The sequence below is a fragment of the Coregonus clupeaformis genome, chromosome 1 (genome assembly GCF_020615455.1).
Source record: "Coregonus clupeaformis isolate EN_2021a chromosome 1, ASM2061545v1, whole genome shotgun sequence".
In the NCBI taxonomy this organism is placed as follows: Eukaryota; Metazoa; Chordata; class Actinopteri; order Salmoniformes; family Salmonidae; genus Coregonus; species Coregonus clupeaformis.
The window spans coordinates 3,499,890-3,515,533 of record NC_059192.1 but is presented as its reverse complement, the minus strand read 5'-3'; the positions used below and the strand labels follow the sequence as shown (position 1 = coordinate 3,515,533).

At 41.7% G+C, this 15,644-nt stretch overlaps 1 protein-coding gene across 7 annotated transcripts in view; it reads left to right on the top strand.

Annotated features, from left to right (window-relative positions):
- heatr5b (HEAT repeat containing 5B) overlaps window positions 1–15,644 on the top strand; it is a 100,879-nt gene that overhangs the window by 23,348 nt on the left and 61,887 nt on the right. For all 7 annotated transcript variants that reach the window (XM_045223916.1, XM_045224029.1, XM_045224014.1 and 4 more), the window contains 2 exons: window positions 1,902–2,057; window positions 12,596–12,846. In XM_045223916.1, coding sequence (XP_045079851.1) covers window positions 1,902–2,057; window positions 12,596–12,846 — 407 coding nt within the window. The remainder of the gene's footprint in view (window positions 1–1,901; window positions 2,058–12,595; window positions 12,847–15,644) is intronic.

Below are 15,644 nucleotides of genomic sequence, written 5' to 3'. Positions count from 1 at the left end.
TGTTGAACGCTGAGCTGTAGTCAATGAATAGCATTCTCACATAGGTGTTCCTCTTGTCCAGGTGGGAAAGGGCAGTGTGGAGTGCGATTGAGATTGTGTCATCTGTGGATCTGTTGGGGCGGTATGCGAATTGGAGTGGGTCTAGGGTTTCTGGGATGATGCTGTTGATGTGAGCCATGACCAGCCTTTCAAAGCACTTCATGTCTACAGACGTCAGTGCTACGGGTCGGTAGTCATTTAGGCACATGCGTTTGTCAGCTAAATCAACTGTATATACTGTATCAACTCTCATTGATGAGTCTCATTTTGCATTGAGAGGGCTGTAGTTAGATATGTGTTGATGTGTTGCTGTAGTCGTGGATGGATCAGAGGAGCACATAGAAGTTATTGTCAATAGGGCTATGCGTCATATTTCCCTGGAGAAATCTGACCTGCAATTTATAAACAAAGCCGCTGTACTTATAATTTATTAAAAATAAAAAATGGTATCACTGAAGTTATCCAAATGGCAAATTCATCTTTCATCTATACATTTCAAGATATTTTAAACCAGAAAGAAAATAGACATTTTATTTGGGACTGAGTCTGGCATTAATGTATGTACAGTAGATAGGGTAACTTTCCCATAATTCCCTGGTTTTCCAGAAATCCTGGTTGGAGGATTCCGTATTTCCTTCTTATTCATTCGTAGTTCAAGCAATCTTCCAACCAGGATTTCTGGAAAACCAGGGAATTATGGGAAAGTTGCTGAAATTGTGCAACCCTATCAGTTACCATTGCACACTCCCCATAGTGTATTTAACTATACCCTACTAACCCGTAGAAAGATATCACATTGTCTTCTTATAGAGCTGAAAAACGTTACCAATTAACTAATTAACTCACACACTCAGCAGAAGCAAGCCTGTTATCCCCCTGAGGAGCTTTTAAAAAAATCACACATTTTGTCAAACATTATTTGACATATTTTTATCATTTGGTGTTCGAATTACTCCGTCCCATCGTCACAATCACTTTTTCTTTTTACAAAATAACTTCTCCAGATTCTTACTCTGTGATTCCCTCTGAAACCTCCTGTATCGACCGTCTGTATCGACCGTCTGTATCGACCGTCTGTATCGACCGTCTGTATCCCTTATGGAGAACTCTACTCTACTTCTCTACCAAACTAACTATATCATAGAAAACATAATCGCTTCCTACTGTGCTCTGAGGGTTTTCATTCATCATTAGGAACCATCTCTAATGAGACTCAAGTCAAGTGAAAGGGGGAAAGGATCTATTCGAGACATTTCATTATTCCAGATGTCTTGCACATCTTTGGCTAGCGGAGAGACAATGGCAGATGCCCTATCCAAACTCCCAGCCATGTTTGATGAATGTGGGTTCATTAAAGGTCTTGGTGATGATGAATCCTCAGACCTCTGCTGTCTGTCTTAATGCTGATATTCAGTACTGTTAATGCATGATAAAAATACAATTATTACAATATCCCTGTTAACTGTTAGCTAGAGATTCCTGTTTAACTGTTAGCTAGTGATCCCCTGTTAACTGTTAGCAAGAGATTCCCTGTTACCTGTTAGCTAGAGATTCCTTGAGGTTTATTAAACAATAATACAATAATACAATGGGGCATCTTGACAAAAACTACTTTGGCCCCTCTCTTCCTCTCTCCTCCTCCTTCCCTCTCCTCTCTCCTCCTCCCCTCTTCCTCTCTCCTCCTCCTTCCCTCACCTCCTCCCCTCTCCTCTCTCCTCCTCCCCTCTCTTCCTCTCTCCTCCTCCTTCCCTCTCCTCTCTCCTCCTCCCCTCTCTTCCTCTCTCCTCCTCCTTCCCTCTCCTCTCTCCTCCTCCCCTCTCCTCTCTCCTCCTCCCCTCTCTCCTCCTCCCCCCCCTCTCCAGAGGCAGTAGTGAATGATACCAGTGGAGAGAACAAGGCAGGAGCAGCGGATGTGTCAGCCAGTCAACATGTTATGGTCTGTGCCCTCAAGGAGCTGGGCAGCCTGGTGCAGAGTCTCAGTGCCACATCCTCACCGCTCATACAGGAGCCCTCTGTTGGTAGGACATTACACACACCATGCACCATGCACCATTACACACACCATGCACCATGCAGACACACCATGCACCATGCACCATGCAGACACACCATGCACCATGCAGACACACCATTACACACACCATGCACCATGCAGACACACCATTACACACACCATGCAGACACACCATGCACCATGCACCATGCAGACACACCATTACACACACCATGCACCATGCAGACACACCATGCACCATGCAGACACACCATGCACCATGCACCATGCAGACACACCATGCACCATGCACCATGCAGACACACCATGCACCATGCACCATGCAGACACACCATGCACCATGCAGACACACCATGCACCATGCACCATGCAGACACACCATTACACACACCATGCACCATGCAGACACACCATTACACACACCATGCACCATGCAGACACACCATGCACCATGCACCATGCACCATGCACCATGCACCATGCAGACACACCATGCACCATGCACAATGTACCATGCACCATGCACACACACCATTACACACACCATTGTTGATGATCACAAGTTTACTGGAGAACGGAGACCAAGTAGAGACTTTCGGACAAGGTGGATAATTGTATAATATAAGGCAGTTTATTCAGAGGTAAAGATATCTGTAAATCGCGTGCACGGACCCGTTCGTCAACCTCGTAGGGAGATATCTGAGAGCGAGCCCCTAAACATTGTGTGCTGACATTTTATACAATAAAATAAAGTAGGTTGATTCTAGTAGTTCTGATCTTCTGATTGGTCCTGATGAGTTGGTCGAGGTCACCTCCATTGCATTGGCTCTGAGTCGGGTTCTCTGTCTTCAGATGTTCAGCCTAAGAGAAGGGGGTTTTTGTGTGTGTGTGTGCTTAACAATGATGATGTGTGTGTGTGTGTGTGTGTGTGCGTGTGTGTATGTGTGTGTGTGTGTGTGTGTGTGTGTGTATGTGTGTGTATGTTTAACAATGATGATGTGTGTGTGTGTGTGTGCGTGTGTGTATGTGTGTGTGTGTGTGTGTGTGTGTATGTGTGTGTATGTTTAACAATGATGATGTGTGTGTGTGTGTGTGTGTGTGTATATGTGTGTGTGTGTGGGGGTGTGTGTGTGTATGTCCTCAGAGCAAGAAGTCGTGAGTTGGGAGAACTGAGAGACCTATGGCGTGGGTGTTGTCCATAGCCACCTGCTGATAAGGCCGACAAGATAGAAGTCTTTGTGCATTGTATTAAATACAAAGGCCCAACACAAGATGGGTCATGCACAAGATTTTAGTCAGACCAAGCTATAACATTATATATATTTACTACGACAAATCCCTCTCTTCACATCTCCCCAGAGACGTGACCAAGTAACAGTAAAGAAGGAAAACTTAAGACGTGACACAAGCTAACAGTGTAATTGGCAAAATAGGGAAAACTTTATCAGAAGATAAAGTTTTACATTCCCCCTCTTCACGTCTCACAAGAGACGTGACAAAAAGCTTAAATGCTGCAATTGGCAAAATAGGGAAAACTTTATCAGAAGATAAAGTTTTACATTCCCCCTCTTCACGTCTCACAAGAGACGTGACAAAAAGCTTAAATGCTATTCATCATCCAGATATCCTTGGTCAGCATTGTCAATAGCAAGCAAAGGAAACATCTGACCGTTATCTGCAGGATGTGGATCAATAGCGGTGGTTATAATCCTGGTTGTCAGCGTCCGTATGCATGGAATGCATCAGCATCCACAAAGCACTAGAATTGCAGCAAAATTGAGATGGATACAAGTATAGAAGAAACAAGCGTTTTATATTTACCAAACGCATCCATCCAAGAGTCCCACATTGAAGTGTCCACCCCTGAGTGGCTCTTCATCTTACCATTAAGAGTTCGTAACCCTTCCAGGGCAATTATCAAACTGCCATCTGTGGCTGTATTGTTGGGAATAAAGGTACAACATTGTTCACCAAACATAGCACATACTCCTCCTTTTTCAGCCAGGAGCATGTCGACAGCAATACGATTTTGGAAAGCCATGAGAGAGGTTGCAGCCAACTGGCCATGCACCGCCTCAAAACCTTGTTGTGTCCAATTGCCTAATTTTAACATTAATGTATGCAGGTAATTCTATCGACATTTTTACTAATAGTACAACAGTCAGCACCCAAAAGGACGAGCCCCCAAAAACTGTACTCCATGTACCCATGTTCAAGGACAGTTTCACAGACAACAAAGAGAGAGTGTTCTTATCAGCCTGTTATGTGAAACAATCCATATCAGTACAGTGCTCCTCATTAATGCATTCCTTCCAAGCTATTCATCACATACAGATCCAAAAAATAAAACCCAACAATTTTATGGTGTCACTCTAAACAGAGTATAATCACCCTTAAGAATAACAGGATATGGAAATTAAATCACAACATTTAATGTTAATAGAAAATAAAAATAATAATTTTAACCCTCTATTCCTCCCCTACACCTAACATGTACTGAGTTGGCTACCAGCCACCCAGGAATCCTTTACCTTCACATCAGGAAGAATAAACAATCACAGTGGTTAGTAAAAACGTAAGGTAATAAATGAGCAAGAACTGAAAATAAATGCGTGTATGTATTTTACTAGGCAAAACATGGATCATCCAGCTTGGTCTCAGAGTCAGTAGCAGAGTCACCTGCATCATCCTGGGCCGTAACAACAGCATCATACCTGACGCCTGCACCACTCCTACCACTGACCTCCTGAGACAGGGGACGATGCAAGCAGCACAACACATTAACAGCAAAAACACAATTACTAGGGTCAGAAATCCAGTAACCACCATAGAAGAGTACTCACCAAACCAGTCACTCAGCCAGGAAATAAGGCAACATCCACAAAGAACAAGTATACCCATAGAGGCCATAACTTCACCCAGAATAGTCACAACAATAGTTTTCCATTTACCAAATACGTTATCAAACCAACCGTTTATGGAGCTATCAATACCAGAGTTCTCAACCAGTTCGTTCGCCAGCGTGGTGAAGGTCACTCAAGCGCTTTGGTCACGGGCCCGTCCGGTGCTATATTGTTGGAGATGAAAATACAGCACATATATCCAAACAGAACACAAACCCCGTCCCGCTCAGCCAAAAGCATATCTAAAGCTATTCTATTCTGCCATGTCATTAAGCTAGTTGCCGCTGTCTGCTCAGCTAATCCCTTTATTGCATCACGAGTGTGGTTAATAAATCTTTTGCCGGTTATATTAAATATAATTTATCCAATCTACATTTTTATTAATTGTTTGACCACCAGAAAATACTTGATTCAAACCCAGCTGCGATCTGATTGTGGATCCCATCAATATATATCCTTTCATCAAAGGATCCCGGGAGGAGGTCCTCCTTTCTATGTGACAACTCACCAATCTCTGACACGTTTGATTGTTTGCGTATGTAGGTGAGTTCACAATCAGTTATCACCACACATCCATCAGATGTCAGCACGGGCCTGGTTTTGGCTCCTATAATCCTCTTGCTGCAACAAAGAGGAGAGATTTAGTCATGGTCTCTTTAGGTGTGACATTCTCTGTGTGGGAGCAGGAGCTAAGATGCCCTACCCTGTATCCTATCCTTACTAGTCCTAGAAAAACAATAATAAGAATCCCCTGTGACTTCAAACTGAGGCAACCCAGGTCGGGATGACTTTGTTATCGGGGGAAACAGATAGTGCAAGTTACCATAAGACTCTTTCACCACATTCCCAGGTGGCTTGCATGGAGGAAAAACCTGACAGAGAGTTAAAGCCTGTCAAGGGGAACGGAGTAGTTGTTATCCCTGGTTTGGCTGTCCTACAGGCAAAACAGTCCTCTTTAGACATAGTTTTTTTTTCCCGTATACTGAATCCATTCCAACCACAGGTTAAGATTTCTATACCCCGTTTCCACCTGTACTACTTCCTCCAGGTCCATAGTTTTGCACTATCTTTATCACAGCCCCGGTCTCACTACCTCCCTCAGAGAGGTTTACTCTAGAATTTCCCCTTTCCCTACGTCTAGCTGTCTCCTATGCCTTTTCAACTTGTGTTAGGTTAACTACCACTTCTGGCTGAAACAGGAGGGTCCGTGTGTGTTAGGAATATGGCCCCCACAATCAGACAGCTACCTACCGTCGGGAGACCTGTGAATCCCCACCCTTGCCCTGAGAACATGTCAGATGCCAGAGGCCAACCCATTGCTTTACCTTCTATCGAACTCACACAGGGATGATCAGACAGGGTAAGGGAATCTTCGTTAAGGAGGCAACCCCCGAACCATAGTGGTGATCGGATCTTTCTCCTAACTCTGTGTTTGTTCGTCAGGTGTAGCTGGTTTTGTACAGTGTGTGACATGCACCCAGATGGATCTCTCAGCTATTCTGCTGGCAAAGGCAGTACTTGGTAGGGGCCCTTCCCGCCAGGCCTGATTCAGTCTCCTGGTTAGATAGAGTGGGTCACCTTCTCCTTTAGTTCACCTGTGGGGCACAAAACCTCTGACATACAGGTGTGGTTAATAAACTATCATACATGTTTTTTTTTTAAAAGTATTTTGTCCTCTCCTTCGTATATATTTAATAAAGTATTTTGTCCTCTCCTTCGTATATATTTAATATTTAATCCAACCATCCCCCTCTTTGACACATGATTTGGCCATGTGTCAATATTACCACCTACCTAAACAATCACTTTAGTTAATATTGGTATTTCATTATCCAATTGCCATTCCTCCACTCTCTCTTCTGTTATTTATGGTTCAAATCAAATATATTATTACCAAATTATAATCTTCTTCACAATTTTCACAGTACTATAAATTACCCTCAACTTAGTAAAATAAACTATCTTAAAGTCTTCCTCTCATGCCTTTAGAATGTACTAGTGTGGATGATTAATTAACACCAGAATGTTAAAACAGAGTTCAGAAGCCATTGAAATCATTTAACGAACTGTTTAATCCCATAGTATACTAAACAATTACCATTATTCTAAATATTTCATAAATGTTAGTTATCCCAAGTGTTCATTAAGTCCTCATGACATTCATTCTCATAAGAAATCATATATACCCCAAACTCAGCCAAAACCTAAAAAATCCATAAAATTCACTGTGTGCACCTTTAAGACCTATAACCCTTGACCTGCTGAAAACCCCCCAAAAATTGAAACAAGGCTTTATAAACATCATACTAGGTGTGTTGTTTTTTTATTTGAAAACCCAATTTGAAAAACAACCACAAATAGCCAGGCCTTAATTTGGTAGCTCACTTTTATGACCTAAATACGCCTAACTTCACTACTGCTCCCCTAGCCCTTGGCAACATTCCAACGAGATGAGCTAATCTCTTTCTCCTGGTTATCCCCAGTCTTAACCCATCAATAATTGTTTGTATCAATCTAATTCCTCATAACTAATCTATAAAACCACTCAAAATTCCTCGAGTATACAATTATTATTTAATTGATTACCCTAACTCTGCTACATGTACCAAACATTTATATTTTCCCGCTAAACCATTTCAGTTCGCTATTCAATTTATTTAACTGTTCTCTCTGATTATTCCCTAATTAATAAAACAAATACTTGCTATCGTTGATTAGCATACATTTAATAATGTTCCTACCATCTGAACTGTACTGTCTCTCACCCTCCCCTTGCTCCTTCGGGGAGAGCGCATGGTAACCTTATAACATATTTTCATAGACTTTTCTAGAATACTTCTATTTAAGCTATCTAATTCAACCTTTCACATCCACATAGTAATCTAGGTATATAGCCCCACTCGAAAGCTTTGTCTACTGTCCCTACCTGTGTTCGAACCAGGGACATCGCCAGTCACTCCACACCATCTACGATTCTCACAAAGTAAATACTTTCACGTCGCACATCCAGCCACGTCATCACCCCGTCTAGCCAGCCCTTCCGTCTCAAACACCCTAGTAGCCTAAATAAAACACACTCTAACAGCGTTCTGCATTTTCCTCTATCATCGGGTTTAAGAACTAACGTAACAACATTAACTATTCTCTATTGCTGTAGTAACGTCTTGTTTGGTTCAGTTTATTTATTACGGAGTGTCCATAATACTATAATAATACATAATCGAATTCCCCTCATGCATACAGATTTCACCTTATGCCATTGAAATGCCAAATAAACCATAATAGTTCAATGGAGCCCCCTATTGGCTCTCCCCTACCTATACATTACTTCTACAACCACTTTAGTTATGGTCCGATTACAAATTAAACCTTATCACATGATCAAACAACGCCACAACCTTAAACTCATATGGGGCGGCAGGCAGTTTAGTGATCAGTAGCGCCGCGCCAAGAACCGAGAGGTCGTCGGTTCCAATCCCCGAGCCGACCAGGCGAAAAATCTGCCGATGTGCCCTCGAGCAAGGCACTCAACCCCAATCGCTCCTGCAAGTCGCTCTGGACAAGAGCGTCTGCCAAATCACCAAAAATGCAAATGTAAATATTCTCTACTTTCTCACCCATCTCATCCCTCGTCAGAAACCCACAGGCACCTCTCAAATAATCACCCCGTGGTGTTCCCAGCCAACTCCAGTCTTTCCTCGCTCCAAAAGCCACACTTTCGCTCTCTCCAGCCCCCTCCCTCGCAACTCTCTCTTTCTCTCTCACTGCTCATTTCTCCTTTACACACCTTATGTATCTGTTTTAAGCATGGATTCGAGTTTATCTGCGTCCAGACGTCCCTCAAAACCATACCTCTCCCTCCACCTAATGTCTAGAACTCTGCCACAGTTAAACTTCTACCTCCTCGCAACCTATAGGGTAGGACCTCCCCTAATAGGATTTATGCAAAAGGTCTCAGTTCAAACTGGGTCCCTTTAGGAATCTAGTTGTGGGTCAAATCTTATCCACCAATGCGTCAATCCGTAGTTCGACACATTCTGGATACGTTTATCTTTATTCCTTATTCCTTATTCCTTATTCCTTAATTCCTTAGTATAAAACACAGTACCAGATATCTCATGTATGCCTTAATTCATTAGGATGGAAAATTATTTAACAAGTATTCATACTCACGCTCAGTACTACTGATCATAATTTGGTATTGGTCTATAATACAATATGCAAGATTTCGTTTTAACAGGCTCTGCATACCTTTTTAGAAGAGCGCGCTCTGATCAGGTTTCCTGAGCCAAGACGAATAGTTGATTTCTCCAGGATTTTCAGGTCACTCTTCCGTCTGTTTTTAGATCGATGATTTGCCTTTTCCTCTCGCACCAACTTTTAGATCGAATTAAAAAACATTCGGCACCACTCCCGCTCTATCCTGTATTTTTTGATCTAGATATTCATTAAACTTGAGTTTTGGGACGGTAGTGGTTGCCATGGTTATACAGTTTTTTTTAGACTATCTTGGTGCTCTTAGCCCGTCACTGGCCGAATCCAGCAATGTATTCTTGGCGCTGACTGAGATTTATCTCTGATGTCCCACCCTCGTACACAAAAAATGTTCAATACTTTATTATTAGGAATTATTTTGCAAAAAGGTATTATTGTTTTTCAATTATTCGAATTATTATATATTTTCCCAAAAGGTATCAGAACCGCCCTTTTGGAACAATATATTAACAAACTCAAGCGCTCCCAAAATAATTATCAATTTAATTTTAGGAATTATTTAGCAAAAGTTATTATTGTTTTTCAGGTATTCGAGTTATTATATATTTTCCCAAAAGGTATCAGAATCGCCCTTTTGGAAGAATATATTAGCAAACTCGAGCGCTCCTAAAATAATTATCAATTTAATTTTAGGAATTATGTAAATACCAACACCACAAGAGGGAAAAAGTTCAAGTCAGCTTTTAGCGCAGCGGCTACATAACAGGCAAAATAGGACTCGGTGGTCCTCTTAAAAGTTATCCACTAGTTAGTCTCATGAAACGGCCAATCTTACACAGCATTCAGGTTATCATTTCAACAATTACATTTTCATTACATATCAGCATCAACACACGAATTCAGTTTAAGTTCCTCACAGTACATATAGTTGAGTGCCACGTCAACCAATTGCCCGACTATCTGAACTTGTATTTTTATTTTATTTTTTTGATTCTCCTCAAGGAGACTCCCAGTCGTTTAAACCATTCAACTGGCGTCTAGTCGGGAGAACCTTTTCTGGACTTGGATTCTCACGGAATTAACTCAACCCGACTATCTGAATCTTTTTATCAAGTCACCAGATCCTTCTCTTGTGGATCAAATAAAAGGGGTCCATCGCTTGTGGACCAAAACCTCTGTAATAGGCTCCTCACTAGAAAGCCGCATTTCAACAGAAAATAAAACCACTGTAACTAGACTTCTTCTCTTAGAGTCACATTTCAACAGTAAAAATCTAAGATTTCAGATATCAACAGTAAAAAATAAAAGGGTCCGTCTCTCGTGAACCACAACCTCTGTAACTAGACTCCTCCCCTAGAGAGTCACATTTCAACAGTAAAAACCTAAAGAATTCAGATATCTTTACATATGTGCCTTTTGAGTCATATATGTTATAAATTTAACAGTAATCCATACTCACGCCCAGTACTACTGATCATATAATTTGGTTTATCCTACAATACAATATGCAGATTTTGTTTTAACAGGTTCTGCTTACCTTTGTATTGACGTCGGTTTAGATCAGTTTCCTGAGGCGAGCTGGATTCCCGGCTGCTCCTGCGGACAGGTCACCCGTCCTTTCAGATCCGTCTCTTACTTGTCTCCTGTCTCTATCAACTTTTATGGACCGAATTCAGAGTTAGAAAACCACCCTCTGCTACCAATTTTGTTGATGATCACAAGTTTACTGGAGAACGGAGACCAAGTAGAGACTTTCGGACAAGGTGGATAATTGTATAATATAAGGCAGTTTATTCAGAGGTAAAGATATCTGTAAATCGCGTGCACGGACCCGTTCGTCAACCTCGTAGGGAGATATCTGAGAGCGAGCCCCTAAACATTGTGTGCTGACATTTTATACAATAAAATAAAGTAGGTTGATTCTAGTAGTTCTGATCTTCTGATTGGTCCTGATGAGTTGGTCGAGGTCACCTCCATTGCATTGGCTCTGAGTCGGGTTCTCTGTCTTCAGATGTTCAGCCTAAGAGAAGGGGGTTTTTTGTGTGTGTGTGTGCTAACAATGATGATGTGTGTGTGTGTGTGTGTGCGTGTGTGTATGTGTGTGTGTGTGTGTGTGTGTGTGTATGTGTGTGTATGTTTAACAATGATGATGTGTGTGTGTGTGTGCGTGTGTGTATGTGTGTGTGTGTGTGTGTGTGTGTATGTGTGTGTATGTTTAACAATGATGATGTGTGTGTGTGTGTGTGTGTGTGTATATGTGTGTGTGTGTGGGGGTGTGTGTGTGTATGTCCTCAGAGCAAGAAGTCGTGAGTTGGGAGAACTGAGAGACCTATGGCGTGGGTGTTGTCCATAGCCACCTGCTGATAAGGCCGACAAGATAGAAGTCTTTGTGCATTGTATTAAATACAAAGGCCCAACACAAGATGGGTCATGCACAAGATTTTAGTCAGACCAAGCTATAACATTATATATATTTACTACGACACCATGCACCATGCAGACACACCATGCACCATGCAGACACACCATGCACCATGCACCATGCAGACACACCATGCACCATGCAGACACACCATGCACCATGCACCATGCACCATGCAGACACACCATGCACCATGCAGACACACCATGCACCATGCACCATGCAGACACACCATTACACACACCATGCAGACAAGAACACACACACACACACACACACACACACACACACACACTCACACACACACACAATCACACAATCACACACAATGCACCATGCAGACAAGGACACACACACACACACACACACAATCACACACAATCACACACACACACAATCACACACAATGCACGATGCAGACAAGAACACACACACACACACACAATCACACACACACACACAATCACACACAATGCACCATGCAGACAAGAACACACACAATCACACACACACACAATCACAAACACACACACACACACACACACAATCACACACACACACAATCACACACAATGCACCATGCAGACAAACACACACAGGACCAGCCCAGGACCAGCCCAGGACCAGCCCAAAAAGTCCTCGTACACTTTGATAATGTAATGTGGGGTCCTCACAAGTATACAGGTATAGGGTTCCTAACAAGTATACAGGTATAGGGTTCCTCACAAGTATACAGTTATAGGGTTCCTCACAAGTATACAGTTATAGGGTTCCTAACAAGTATACAGGTATAGGGTTCCTAACAAGTATACAGTTATAGGGTTCCTAACAAGTATACAGGTATAGGGTTCCTAACAAGTATACAGTTATAGGGTTCCTAACAAGTATACAGTTATAGGGTTCCTAACAAGTATACAGTTATAGGGTTCCTCACAAGTATACAGGTATAGGGTTCCTAAAAAGTAACACATACACACACTAACCCTGCCCCTGTCTCCCCAGGTCTCCTGGAGACTGTCTCCTCGGTGCTGCTCCACCCCAGCATGGCTGCCCGTCTGGCGGCGGCCTGGTGTTTACGCTGCGTTGCCGTGGCGCTGCCCTATCAGTTGACTCCACTGCTGGAGCGCTGTGCGGAGCGCATCAACAACCTGAAGAGCTCTCCGGAGGCCGTCAGCGGCTACAGCTTCGCCATGGCTGCGCTGCTGGGGGGCGTGCACCAATGTCCTCTAGGGTTACCACACTCCAAGGGAAAGGTAGGGACCCATTTCCCTTGGTCCAAACCTAGGACCCTATCAAATCTGTAATACAGAGAACACCGACGGAATCACGGAATCCAGACATTAAAACTGAATTCAACAATATAATAAAATGTATTGAACTTGAATCAACTAAATGTATTTAACTTAGTAGGGAATCAACTAAATGTATTGAACTTAGTAGGGAATCAACTAAATGTATTGAACTTAGTAGGGAATCAACTAAATGTATTGAACTTAGTAGGGAATCAACTAAATGTATTGAACTTAGTAGGGAATCAACTAAATGTATTGAACTTAGTAGGGAATCAACTAAATGTATTGAACTTAGTAGGGAATCAACTAAATGTATTGAACTTAGTAGGGAATCAACTAAATGTATTGAACTTAGTAGGGAATCAACTAAATGTATTGAACTTAGTAGGGAATCAACTAAATGTATTGAACTTAGTAGGGAATCAACTAAATGTATTGAACTTAGTAGGGAATCAACTAAATGTATTGAACTTAGTAGGGAATCAACTAAATGTATTGAACTTCCTGCAACTTTCTGAAGAGGCAAAGAGAATGCCTGTCTGTGTGTTTGTGCGGTGCACTGGTGTAAAGTACTTAAGTAAAAATACTTTAAAGTACTACTTAAGTAGTTTTTTGGGGTATCTGTACTTTACTTTACTATTTATATTTTTTGACAACTTTTACTTCACTACTACATTAATAAAGAAAATCCCCCCCCCCAAAAAAGTACTTTTTACTCCATACATTTTCCCTTTCAACCAAAAGTATTCATTACATTTTGAATGCTTAGCAGGACAGGAAAATGGTCCAATTCACGTACTTATCAAGACAACATCCCTGGTCATCCCTACTGCCTCTGATCTGGTGGACTCACTAAACACAAATGCTTCATTTGTAAATGATGTCTGAGTGTTGGAGTGTTCCCCTGGCTTTCCGTAAATAAATAAAAAGCAAGACAATTGGGCCGTCTAGTTTGCCTAATATAAGGGATTTGAAATTATTTGTACGTTTACTTTGACTTTTTAATACTCTGTAATATCTCTCTGTTCTCCCTAGTCTAGCAGGTGTTATATACTCTGTTATATACTCTGTTCTCCCTAGTCTAGCAGGTGTTATATACTCTGTGTTATATCTCTCTGTTCTCCCTAGTCTAGCAGGTGTTATATACTCTGTTCTCCCTAGTCTAGCAGGTGTTATATACTCTGTGTTATATCTCTCTGTTCTCCCTAGTCTAGCAGGTGTTATATACTCTGTGTTATATCTCTCTGTTCTCCCTAGTCTAGCAGGTGTTATATACTCTGTGTTATATACTCTGTTCTCCCTAGTCTAGCAGGTGTTATATACTCTGTTCTCCCTAGTCTAGCAGGTGTTATATACTCTGTGTTATATCTCTCTGTTCTCCCTAGTCTAGCAGGTGTTATATACTCTGTAATATATCTCTGTTCTCCCTAGTCTAGCAGGTGTTATATACTCTGTAATATCTCTCTGTTCTCCCTAGTCTAGCAGGTGTTATATACTCTGTAATATATCTCTGTTCTCCCTAGTCTAGCTGGTGTTATATCTCTCTGTTCTCCCTAGTCTACTAGGTGTTATATACTCTGTGTTATATACTCTGTTCTCCCTAGTCTAGCAGGTGTTATATACTTGTGTTATATACTCTGTTCTCCCTAGTCTAGCAGGTGTTATATACTCTGTTCTCCCTAGTCTAGCAGGTGTTATATACTCTGTGTTATATCTCTCTGTTCTCCCTAGTCTAGCAGGTGTTATATACTCTGTGTTATATCTCTCTGTTCTCCCTAGTCTAGCAGGTGTTATATACTCTGTAATATCTCTCTGTTCTCCCTAGTCTAGCAGGTGTTATATACTCTGTTCTCCCTAGTCTAGCTGGTGTTATATACTCTGTTCTCCCTAGTCTAGCAGGTGTTATATACTCTGTGTTATATCTCTCTGTTCTCCCTAGTCTAGCAGGTGTTATATACTCTGTGTTATATACTCTGTTCTCCCTAGTCTAGCAGGTGTTATATACTCTGTGTTATATCTCTCTGTTCTCCCTAGTCTAGCAGGTGGTATATACTCTGTGTTATATCTCTCTGTTCTCCCTGGTCTAGCAGGTGTTATATACTCTGTAATATCTCTCTGTTCTCCCTAGTCTAGCTGGTGTTATATACTCTGTTCTCCCTAGTCTAGCAGGTGTTATATACTCTGTGTTATATCTCTCTGTTCTCCCTAGTCTAGCAGGTGTTATATACTCTGTGTTATATACTCTGTTCTCCCTAGTCTAGCAGGTGTTATATACTCTGTGTTATATCTCTCTGTTCTCCCTAGTCTAGCAGGTGGTATATACTCTGTGTTATATCTCTCTGTTCTCCCTAGTCTAGCAGGTGTTATATACTCTGTAATATCTCTCTGTTCTCCCTAGTCTAGCAGGTGTTATATACTCTGTAATATCTCTCTGTTCTCCCTAGTCTAGCTGGTGTTATATACTCTGTTCTCCCTAGTCTAGCAGGTGTTATATACTCTGTGTTATATCTCTCTGTTCTCCCTAGTCTAGCAGGTGTTATATACTCTGTGTTATATACTCTGTTCTCCCTAGTCTAGCAGGTGTTATATACTCTGTGTTATATCTCTCTGTTATCCCTAGTCTAGCAGGTGGTATATACTCTGTGTTATATCTCTCTGTTCTCCCTAGTCTAGCAGGTGTTATATACTCTGTAATATCTCTCTGTTCTCCCTAGTCTAGCAGGTGTTATATACTCTGTTCTCCCTAGTCTAGCAGGTGT